Source organism: Budorcas taxicolor, chromosome 22 (genome assembly GCF_023091745.1).
Source record: "Budorcas taxicolor isolate Tak-1 chromosome 22, Takin1.1, whole genome shotgun sequence".
Lineage (NCBI taxonomy): Eukaryota > Metazoa > Chordata > Mammalia > Artiodactyla > Bovidae > Budorcas > Budorcas taxicolor.
Genome location: NC_068931.1, coordinates 33,064,362 through 33,077,136, shown reverse-complemented (window position 1 = coordinate 33,077,136; position 12,775 = coordinate 33,064,362). Strand labels below are relative to the sequence as shown.

Genomic DNA, 12,775 nt, shown 5'->3' with positions numbered 1-12,775 from the left:
AGGTGCTAAGTCGTGTCCGACTCTGTGACCCAATGGACTGTAGCCCGCCAGGCTCCTCTGTCCATGGGATTTTCCAGGCAAGAATACTGGAGTGGGTTGCCATTTCCTCCTCCATTCCTTCCCGATAAAATGAAGCTATACCTAGACCACATCTGGCAGGCAAGCACCTATCATGGATTCTTAAAAGCCATGTCTTACTGGCTTCCTAACACTATGCCATAAACTACAACATCATAAATGAGGAGCACTGATTTCGAGAGCTGGGAGGGGACTGGGAGGTTTCCAGCAGAATGTCCACTCTCCCCACTCTGCTCTCACTGCTCAAGTCGACAGAGATGTCATGAAAAGCTACGGGGCGTATCAGATTTCCTCTGCAACTTTTGAGACTTCTTATCATAAAAAGATAAGCCAGGGCCTTCCTAGTGGCTCAGATTGTAGAGAGTCCACCTGCAATGCAGGAGACCCAGGTTCAATCCCTGGGTCGGGAAGATCCCCTGGAGAAGCGAATGGCAACCCACTCCAGTATTCTTGCCTGGAGAATCCCATGGACAGAGGAGCCTGGTGAGCTACAGCCCATGGGGTCACAAAGAGTCAGACACGACTGAGCGACCGACACTTTCCTTTCACCATGAAAAGAAGAAACTGAATGTGAAGCTACGGGAAGAGCTAGCTGAAGGGTCTGTCCACGGCTTCTGAGAGCTACTCACACAGAAAGGACCTGAAGCCACGTGTCTGGACTGCTAAGTAGAACAGAATCACTGAAGTGCAGTGGGAGAGGTTTCAAATCTACCTTCACTTCAAATTCAAATTCCAACTGGTTTCACAGCCACCTAGCACCTCACACAGGCTGTTACCTGAGGGGTGCTAAGTTGCTTCCATCCTGTCCAACTTTTTGTAACTCCATGGACTGTAGCCCACCAGGCTCCTCTGCCCATGGGATTTTCCAGGCAAGAATACTGGAGTGGGTTGTCATTTCCTTCTCCAGGGGATCTTCCTGACCCAGGGATTGAACCTGTGTTTCTCATGTCTCCTGCATTGGCAGGCGGGTTCTTTACCACTAGCACCACCTGGGACTGACACTTTGAAGTTAAGGTAATAAACTCTATGAATGTTAATACTCTATGAATGCTGCTGCTGCTGCTAAGTCGCTTTAGTCGTGTCTGAGTCTGTGCGACCCCACAGACAGCAGCCCACCAGGCTCCCCCATCCCTGGGATTCTCCAGCCAAGAACACTGGGGTGGGTTGCCATTTCCTTCTCCAGTGCATGACAGTGAAAAGTGAAAGTGAACTTGGTCAGTCGTGTCTGACTCTTAGCGACCCCACGGACTGAAGCCTACCAGGCTCCTCCGTCCATGGGATTTTCCAGGCAAGAGTACTGGAGTGGGGTGCCATTGCCTTCTCCCTATGAATGCTAATACCTTCTAATTTTTGACCTATTTTCCTTGGGAGGGGAGAGAAGGAGGCAGATATGAGAGGGGTTGATACCAAAAACTACTTTAAAAATTTACTCTGGGGATGTTACTTGCTTTCTCTCTCAAGACCTGTTGTACTTTAAATCTCCATTGTGCACAATGCTGGCCCTTTTGGACTGATTCTCCTGCCCTTTAGAGAGGAGCCTACAACAGCGCCCAAAGAACAATACTTCTAAATGCCAGATTACATGAATAAATATTCATCTAGAACATTACTCTCTTACAAAACATCACCAGGGAACACTCGCCCCGAATATTGCCTCCTCTGCAGCTCTTTCTCTATGATTTTATTCAGAAAGTTCTACAAACACAAGTTTCAAAACATGCCATGGTCCCCTTTCAACCCAAACAGCTCTGTTTTTATTTGCTTTATCTATGATTCAGCCTGTCACTGTACAAACAGTTCTGCACCTAAAAATAAAGGTAAAACCATTCTTCTGAAGAAATAGCGCATCTTTCAAAGTATGCAGGTACAAGCTAACATAACATTATTTACCATCTTTAAAAGGATGGTTAATTTCCATTTAGACATAATGCTTGCTTGACACATACACCAGATGACTGTCAGTTAGTAGCCTGAACAAACTCAGGACACTACTGCTAACTCTGACATCCAGTGAGACAGCAGATGGCAGGAGACAGACTTAAGAGAGAGAAATACAGAAAACTGGACTTTCCCTGATCACCAAAAAACACCAAACCACATCTGGTTTTCATACGAATTCTGTTGACTCAACAAACGTGATTCCAATTCTACGGTAACTGTGGATTTTATACACTGTGCTGTGCTCTGCCTCTCAGCCGTGTCCAACTCTTTGCGATCCCATGGACTGTAGCCCGCCAGGCTCTTCTGTCCCTGGGGATTCTCCAGCCAAGAATACTGGAGTCGGTTGCCATGCCCTCCTCCAGGGGATCTTCCCGAACCAAGGAATCAAACCCAGGTCTCCCGCATAGCAGGTGGATTCTTTACCGTCTGAGTAACCAGGGAAGCCCTTTCATTAGCAGGTTACAAAATTAATTTAATGAGCTAGCATCAGCATTGATCTAATAGAAAAATATCATTTGTTTTAATGATGAGCATTTTTTATGAAACTAGCTTTAAACACACACATACTGATATACTTACATATTGGATCTCACTGATAATTATGTTTACTAAGGGTTTGAAAATATTAATTCTATAGGATATCATTTTTAGTCCTGAAAATTCCAGTTAAGAGATTAATGTATATAATTAACATTTGAAGAATATATACATTTGCCTTGTCCTGATGATTCTTAATGTAAACAAAATGGAGTTAGAGTCCAGGTGTTCCGATTAAATGTGATTGAAAAGCAAAAGTGAAAGTAATGTCCGACTCTGCGACCCTATGGACTATACAGTCCATGGAATTCTCCAGGCCAGAATACTGGAGTGGGTAGCCTTTCCCTCCTCCAGGGGATCTCCCCAACCCAGGGATTGAACCCAGGTCTCCAGCATTGCAGGTGGATTCTTTACCATCTGAGCCACCAGGGAAGCCCAAGAACACTGGAGTGGGTAGCCTATTCCTTCTCCACTGGGTCTTCCTGACCCAGGAATCAAATTGGGGTCTCCTAAATTGCGGGCAGATTCTTTACCAACTGACCTATCAGGGAAACCCTAAGTGTCGTTAACTATTGATAATAATGTTGAGCATTAAGCTAAACCAGGGACTGTCATGACATTTTACATAAGTTATCTTATGTATCTCTCAACACAGCTACAAAGTACTAATTATTCTTCTAACTTTACTCAGGGAAGCAAGGCAACTTGCCCAGGGTCTCAAAGACAGGAAGTGGTAAGACTGGGATAAATCTTGTTATCCAGCTACAGAGAGGTTAGCTGAATTACTCTCCATGCAGTGAAAGTGAAAGTTAGTTGCACAGTCATGTCCGACTCTTTGTGATCCCATGGACTATAGCCTGCCAGGCTCCTCCGTCCATGGAATTCTCCAGGCAGGAATACTGCAGTGGGTTGCTATTTCCTTCTCCAGGGGATCTTCCGACCTGAGGATCAAACCCGTGTCTCCTGCATTGCACGCATATTCTTTACCAATTGAGTCACTAGGGAAGCCCTTAAAATAGATGTTTCTGAGATTATCTCCTTGGAAATTATGTTCAGGAAGTCTCAGGTGACATTACTGCATGCAGAGAACCCGAGTGTTCGACAAATGCTAACATGGGCACCCCAACAGCTGAAAAGGATTTCAGACATCAGAATGAACATGTTTAGGAAGTGACTACATTTCCCAGTAGGCTTCCCAGGTGGCTCAGTGGGTAAAGAATCTGCGTGCAATGCAGGAGACACAGGAGATGCAAGTTTGATCCTTGAGTCAGGAAGATTCCCCTGGAGGAAGAAATGGCAACCTGCTCCAGTATTCTTGCCTGGAGAATCCCATGGACAGAGGAGCCAGGTGGGCTACAGTCCATGGGGTCGCCAAAAGCTGGACACGACTGAAGCGATGGAGCACAGTACACTTCCCAGTGCAGGGACAGTTCCTGGGGCACTAAGGATGCACTTTGAATTGCAAAAATAAGAAAGGTCATGCCCAAGCAGATTCTTTAGCAGCTCAAGACTCACATGCTTTAAAATTTTCATCATTCTAGTTGGTCAAAGGGCATGCTGGAAGAAGTAAGAGAACTTTACTCAGAATCCAGGCCTGACTGGCATAAGGTAGTGACGTGGACTACTATTTTAAAGGGAATCTAAGGATTTATATGGATTTCTCAGGTGGCTCTGAGAGTAAAGAATGTGCCTGCAAGGCAGGGGACACAGGCTCAATCCCTGCATCAGGAAGATCTCCTGGAGGAGCAAATGTTAATCCACTGCAGTATTCTTGCCTGGAGAAACTTATGGACAGAGGAGCCTGGTGGGCTACAGTCCATGGGGTCGCAGAGTTGGACACAACCGAAGTGACTAAGCGTAGGATTTATATAATGGTCAGTTTCGCCATCCCTCTCTCTCCTCCCGAAAAATTAGATCCACCTTGCAGATAACTAAGCAAAAACACATTCCAAATGTCTGACATATACCACACTTACAAAGTACAAAAATCTGCTCTGTGCACAGAAGTGCAAGTGAAATTATATTCTATACTGTGGGGAGTCTGTTCTTTCTGAGAGTATTTCTGAGTAATTCCATGCTGCTGCTGCCGCCGCCAAGTTGCTTCCGTCGTGTCTGACTCTGTGAGACTCCAGAGACAGCAGCCCAACAGGATCCTCTGTTCCTGGGATTCTCCAGGTAAGAACACTGGAGTGGCTTGCCATTTCCTTCTCCAGTGCATAAAAGTGAAAGTGAAGTCGCTCAGTCGTGTCCGACTCTTAGCGACCCCATGGACTGCAGCCCACCAGGCTCCTCCGTCCCTGGGATTCTCCAGGCAAGAGTACTGGAGTGGGTTGCCAGTGCCTTCTCCAGAGTAATTCCATGGGTACATACAAATGTGGTGTGACAATGAGGCAAGAGCATTTTCTTTTCCTATTTCCTTATAATGAAAAGTCACATGAAAGTCATATTAAATAACATAATAAATGGTTAAAATTCTGACAGGAAAACCTAGTGTTAAGAATTTTCCTAATTTCTGATTCTCAAAAGTTTTCAGAAACGTTGTGTATCACTTATGCCAACATTAAGATTCTCTTCCAAGGATATGCATGAAACACGTATCAGCTTCATATTGTGGAAATGAGAGTTAACTTACCATTCCGATACATTTTCTGAGGATGCTCCAGATACTGAAGTCATTTCTGGAAAACATAGGGGAGGGCAGGCTTGTTCTAGAAAAAAAAGAAAAGAAAAATAATATAACCTTAATAGCACTGGCAGTAGGGAAAAGAAGCTACTGTCATCACCACGAAAGCCACAGGCATACATTAAGGAGACATTAATATGCACGTAAAAATCTGCATGTGCAAAAGCAACAACACGAAGGATGCTAAATATCACTAGTCACTAGGGAAATGCAAATTAAAACCACAATGAGATATCACCTCACACCTGTAATAGCATCACTCAAAGATAAGGGATTACAAATGCTGACATCAATGTGGAGAAAAATGAAGGCTGTGCACTGCTGGTGGGACTGTAAACCGGTACAGCCACTGCAGAAAAGAGTATGGAGGGTCCTCAAAAGATTAAAATTGAACTCGCATAATATCTACCAATTCTGCTTCTGGGAACACATTAAACACTAACTTGAAAAGATGTCTACATCCCCATGTTCATAGCAGCACTATTTATGAAAGCCAAGACATGGTAACAACCTGAGGGTCCACTGACAGATGGACAGTAAGATGTGGTATGTATTTCTCTCTCTCTATCTCTCTCTCTCAAACACACATACCCACACACTCACAAAGAGAGGAATATTATTCAACCATAAAAAATGCAGAAACCTGACCATTTGCAACAAAACTGATGGACCTTGAAGGTATTATGTTAAGTGAAGCAAGTAAGACAAAGACAAATACTTCACGATCTCACATGTGGAATCTAACAGTAATGACAACAAAAGCCTCATAAAACTCACAGAAAAAAGATCAGATTTGTGGCTGGAGAGAAATGGAGGAAGGTGGTCAACATGCACAAACTTTCAATTATAAGATAAAGAAGTACCATGAATATAATGTACAACGTGACTATAGGTAACACTGGAAGATATAATTAAGATACATAGTGAAGTTAAGAAAGTAGATTTTAGAGTTCTCATCACCAGGAGAGATGATGGATGATGACTAAACCTACTGTGGTAATCATGTCACAATACTGCAAAACGTAATATATATGCAACTCAAACCACTGTACTGTACACCTTAACCTTAGTGAGGTATATCAATTATTTCTCAACAAAACTGGAAAAAAGGTGCATCATCATAGAGAGGCTAAAACAGGGTCATTCTGGGCTTATATCCCCAGTCACTGCTATTTTGGGCCCTGAAAAATTTCAGAGCAGATCAACTGGCCCCACATCCTCACAGCTGTCCTGATCAGAATTCTCCTAACCCTCCTGAGCTGCTGTCCAGCTATTCAAACCACCTCAGAGGGACACTGTTCTGGCATATCTGACCTGCTGTCTGGTCTAAGACAGACCTCTCACATTCTGATACTCAATAAATTATTTTCCTTTAGCTATTAAATAATGGAAACAAAAATGCCATCTGATACCTATTATCAGGTTGTTTTTAAGAAATTAAATGGGAAAATGCCAACTCCAAACCCAAAGTAAAATTTAGGCTGGGCATCATATATCAGTACTTTCCCAGAGATACTGATACTGAACCAAACTCAACCAATTCTGGATATACGGGAAAATCCTCTACAAATTAACCTCTAGAGAAGGAACATTCCCAAAGCCTCTGCAGGAGCTGAGAAGTTGCTGAGAGGAGGCTGGCTGTTGTCGGCGAAGGGTCTGCTGTTCCAATGAGCAACAAACCTGAGCTCAGGCATCCTGAGATCTCAGCACTACCAGGGGCAGGAGCAGGGGGTGCCCCGAACAACTTCCTGAAACACCCTTACAATGATGCTTTCTTTTCCATTATCTTAGGTTATGGTCAAGGGTGCTGGTTTTCCAATGCTGTTTGAAACATACCTGTGTAACTAAAATATTAAAGAAAATTTGAGAGGATAGCATTGAGACATATACAGTACCATGTGTAAAATAGATGACCAGTGAAAGTTCGATGTATGAAGCTGGGCACCCAAAGTCGGTGCTCTGGGACAACCTAGAGGGATGGGGTGGGGAGGAAGGTGCAGGGGGGCGGTTCAGGATGAAGGGGACACATGTATACTGTGGCCAATTCATGTTGATGTATGGCAAAAACCATCACTATATTGTAAAGTAATTATCCTCCAATTAAAATTAAAAAAGAAAATATTAAAATTTTTACCTTCTATAGAATCTATATTCTATAAACTACTTCAAATTATACAAGTTACTAAAATTTTAAGTTTTAAAATAAATAATATTTTAAGATCCTCCGTGGTAGAATCCTGATTTTCTTTTTTTAGGAACATACACTGCTCATTTGGCAGATTTGTTATCTGCCCAATCTGCTGGATAAGTGGCCACAGATGGTACTGAAATCACATTCTCTATACAATCTAAGACTATCAATCTCGATGATGTGAACAATTGAATCAAGGGATAGAATCTCTGCCATTACCTAACATTTGCATGTATAATACAGTTTTAGAGATGCGTATCAACTACATTTTTCATCTCTTGTCTATTAAAAAACAAAATCTATGTCTAGGAAGTTATGAGCCTAAAATAAGTTTTGTGAAAACTGAATAAGGGACTGTATTGTCCCCGACAGATGCTTACATTAAATGTATGTGTATAGGTTACTATTCTAATTAAAGGCAAGAAGAACAACAACAACAAAAAAAGACATATTTTACAAGCAAGAAGGCAGGAGATAAGAGACATCCAAGCTTTACTCGGAACAGAGGTTTAAGTATTTGATGAATGAGTTTTGGAAATTTATAAGGCCTTTTGGTACACGTTACTCCTTTCATAAAGAATCTAGAGGGGTAGGATGCGGTGGGAGGTGGAAGGGAGGTTCACAAGGGAGGGGACATGTGTATACCTATGGTTGATACATGCTGATGTATGGCAGAAACCAACACAATATTGTAAAGCAATTATCCTTCCATTAAAAACCAAATTAAAAAAAAGAATTTGGTTTATGTTGTGCTACTTAAGAGATCAACACTAGGGTCACTGGTGGAAGCTACAGGACAGCCAAAGTAAATATAATATAAACCTAACATTCTATAAAGCTAACATAACAGCTATGAGCCTCCCTGGTGGCTCAGTGGTAAAGAATCCACCTGCCAATGCAGGAGACACAGGTTCGATCCCTGGGTCGGGAAGATCCCCTGGAGAAGGAAATGGCAACCCACTCCAGTATTCTTGCCTGAAGAATCCCATGGACAGAGGAGCCTGGCGGGCTACAGTCCATGGGATCGCAAAGAGTTGGTCATAACTTAGGTACTAAATAACAACATAACAGCTAACATAAAACATAACCTGTCTTATAGTTAATTCCAAATAGGGGAGACAAGAGATCTCAACAAGGAAGGGCTTCAAACAGATGCTGGAGGATCCCTTTCAGTCATGGCCCCGATAGGCATTCCTGCGCTGGGTGGGAAGTTGGTCTCCATCAGCTTGTCCAGGGATGCTGCTAAACGTCCCACATGGAATAAGACAGGTCACCACACCAAAAAATTATCCAGCTTCTAAAGAGCCTCTTGATGAAGGTGAGAAGTGAAAAAGTTGGCTTAATGCTCAACATTCAGAAAACGAAAATTATGGCATCCAATCCTATCACTTCATGGCAAATAGATGGGGAAACAGTGGAAACAGTGGCTAACTATTTTTTGGGGCTCCAAAATCACTGCAGATGGTGATTGCAGCCATGAAATTAAAAGATGCTTGATCCTTGGAAGGAAAGTTATGACCAACCTAGATAGCATATTCAAAAGCAGAGACATTACTTTGCCAACAAAAGTCCATCTTGTCAAGGCTATGGTTTTTCCAGTAGTCATGTATGGATGTGAGAGGTGGACCATAAAGAAAGCTGAGCACCAAAAAATTGATGCTTTTGAACTGTGGTGTTGGAGAAGACTCTTGAGAGTCTCTTGGACTGCAAGGAGATCCAACCAGTCCATCCTAAAGGAGATCAGTCCTGAATATTCACTGGAAGGACTGATGCTGAAGCTGAAACTCCAGTACTTTGGCCATCTGGTGCGAAGAACTGACTCATTTGAAAAGACCCTGATGCTGGGAAAGATTGAGGGCAGGAGGAGAAGGGGACAACAGGGGATGAGATGGTTGGATGGCATCATCGACTCAGCAGACATGAGCTTGAGTAAACTTCGGGAGTTGGTGATGGACAGGGAGGCCTGGCGTGCTGTGGTCCTCACGGTCGCAGAGCCGGACACGACGGAGCGACTGAACTGAATGTCAGTAGTGCCAAAGTTGAGAGACTTATCATAGAAATTGGGACTTCCCCAGTGGCTCAGATGGTAAAGAATTTGCCTGCAATGTAGGAGACCTGGGTTCAATCCCTGGGTCAGGAAGATTCCCTAGAGAAGAGAATGACTACCCACTCCAGTACTCTTGCCTGGAGACTTCCATGGACAGAGCAACTTGGCGGGCTACGTCCACAGGGTCGCAAAGAAGCTGGACATGACTGAGCAACTAACACATACTGTATACTGTATCACAGAAATATGAGAGTTCCACAGATAATTTAAAACTCTGTTGTGTCTTTTTTTTAAAAAAAAGCAACAAGATAAATTAATTTTAATAATATATTTGATTAAACCCAATAGGGTCCAAAATATTATCATTTCAAATGTAATCAATGTAAAAATATTAGTGAGATATTTTATACTTCTCCCACACCACGTCTTCAAAATCCAGTGTTGATTTTACACTTAGAGTACACCTCAATTTAGCTACCACATTTTTAACAAAATGAAATGCAGTCTTACCAAAGCAGTAATGTTATGTTTAATGGCAAAATACTTTGTACTGCTTCACTTTTACAAACTATATTATGAAATTAACACAATAAAATCTATCCTTATTAAAATTAAGTAAGACTAAAGACTCAGCTTCTTGGTGGTCACACTAGACACATTTCAAATGCTCAAAAATCACCTGTGTCTACTATTGGACATAATGGATTTCCGTGATTACTTCTGAACACAAAAGGCTAGGATTGCTCTCAGATTGTAGAGAAGAGCACAAAATTACTCACTTACATGAGTCTAAAGTCAATGAGAAGCAACACAGTCCACAGCCCAATCATTAAGAGGAGGTGAAATCTGCAGTATTATCTAAAGAAGCAGAGGGAATGGATTTTTTAAAATTAGGTAGATCAAAGTTTAAAGAAAATGATTTGTACTTAAAAGGGTATGTTTCTATATTTTAAATGTTCACTCCTTCCACGCGGGGGTAGGGAAGAATAATAAGAATTCCCTACTAATCTTGGATGAGGCAGCGTTACTCCAGGCAGAAATCAGAACCATGGAGAGCGGGCCTCAGAGTTTTCAGGCTGAGCACACAGATCAATCACTCTCTTGCCTTCGAGTTTATCTGAGAGTCATTATCCTGAATTCTATGCTTCCTTTTTCCCTTCACACAGAGAGAAAACACCCTGTACCAGGGACTGAGAGCGATGTGGCCCGGTTCTATTTTCAACCATACAGATGCCACTCTGACTGTGGACACAAGGGCACAATGACTGGTCTTTAAAGGAAGGTCCCGTCCCAGTTGCTTCATCTCCGTGCTGCTCGGGGCTCAGCCGCTGCCCCGACACCACGCCCTGCATCACAGGGTGTACACAGACCCCCAGCTGAACCGAGTTAACGTAAAGTGTGACTCACAAAGGCTGTGCTGGGTTCCCCTTGCTCTGAACACGCTGTGCAAATTCAGACCACTGGCCCCCACACCTTTGGGAGATGCGTCTGGCTTCACCAGGCCACTGAGCTCCTCTGGGTCTTGGGAATGGGCATGGATGTGCCCCACGGGAACAGCACATGCGGTGTAGGCCCTCACACAAGGGGAGGAAAGACCCAGGGGATGGGATCCAGGGCTGCAGCCCATGCCCCTGCCTCCCAGCATAAAAGTGAAAGTCACTCAGTTGACCTTTTGTGACCCCGTGGACTATACAGTCCCTGGAATTCTTCAGGTCAGAATACTGGAGTGGGTAGCCATTCCCGTAACCAAGGGCTAATCTCCAGCAGGGTGATATGGCTGGCTGATCTACTTCAGGTGGAGGCTACATCTACAGTGAGAAAAGGGACATCCGAGATGGACCTAGAGAATTGTCCTACTGAGTGAAGTCAGACAGAGAAAGAGCTATACAGATGATGTCGCCTATATGATGAATCTAAAAACTGGTTCAGGGTTCAGCTCCCTGTGTTGTACAGCAACTTCCCATTAGCTAGTTATTTTACACATGGTAATGTATACGTTTCAATGGTACTCTCTCAATTCATCCCATCCTCCCGTTCCTTTCCCCCACTGTGTCCAAAGTCGGTTCTCTATTTTGCATCTGTATTCCTGCCCTGCAAACAGGTTCATCAGTACCATTTTTCTAGATTCAATATGTATGCGTTAATATATAATATTTGTTTTTCTCTTTCTGACTTCACTCTGTATAACAGGCTCCAGGTTCATTCACATCACTAGAACTGACTCAAATTTGTTCCTTTTTATGACTGAGTAATATCCCACATATATCACAACTTCCTCGTCTATTTCATCTGTCAAAGGACATCTAGGTTGCTTCCATGTCCCAGTTATTGTAAACAGTGCTGCAAAAAACACTGGGGTACATATGCCAATTTTCAATTATGGTTTTCTTAGGGTATATGCCCAGTAGTGGGATTGCTGGGTCAGATGGTAGTTTTATGCCTAGTGTTTTAAGGCATCTCCATACCGTTCTCCAAAGTGGCTGTTATCTATTTACATTCCCACCAACAGTGCAAGAGGGTTCCCTTTCCTTCACACCATCTCCCTCATTTATTGTTTGTAGATTTTCTGATGATGGCTATTCTGACGGGTAGTGAGGTGATAACTCACTGCAGTTTTGATTTGCATTTCTCTAATAATGAGAGATGCTCATGTGTTTGCCAGACATCTCTAAGCAATGCAATTTTAAATGCACTCCAATGTGCTAATTTCAAGAAATGAGGTTTGTTGGTGTTCCATGGTATGCTTAAATTCCACAGTTCTTAATTTTCCCTATCTTCATTCATATCCTCTGTTATTTCTGTACACATCTGTCACTTACTAGAGACTGTAGTTCCTCCTGAGATCAGGGACTAGGTCTTATTCTCTTCTGCATGCCCCACATTGCAGAGTATTTTGCATGCTAACAGATGCTGTATGTCTTTACCTAACATCTCAAGTTAAAATGAGCAACAGAAAGAAAACCAGCAAAAAAATGAAAGATATGAATAAGTGGTAAGTGAGGCATGAAGAACACAGATAATCAAATTTTCTGCCTTTAAGTGATCTCTTAAGGAAACATTTTCAAAACCAAATTCCTTAACATATATTTTCAGATCCATTTCTTAAATCTTCTGAAGGAATAACCATTTTTAGCAGAATATTCATTAGGATATTTAGAAAAGCATAAAACAATCTAATTCTAACCTTTGATTCAAGATCAAAAGAATCCTAAGAACTAAAAATCTAAGAAAATAATTTCATAGAGAAGCAGACTTTAAAACATCTATAACTGTAACACTGAAAATTTACATGTGTACA

At 42.5% G+C, this 12,775-nt stretch overlaps 1 protein-coding gene across 1 annotated transcript in view; it reads right to left on the bottom strand.

Moving 5' to 3' along the window:
- The window catches only part of OSBPL1A (oxysterol binding protein like 1A), a 210,961-nt gene that overhangs the window by 34,681 nt on the left and 163,505 nt on the right, over window positions 1–12,775 (bottom strand). The window contains exon 18 of the mRNA XM_052660236.1: window positions 5,189–5,264. Within this exon, the coding sequence (XP_052516196.1) occupies window positions 5,189–5,264 (76 nt within the window). The remainder of the gene's footprint in view (window positions 1–5,188; window positions 5,265–12,775) is intronic.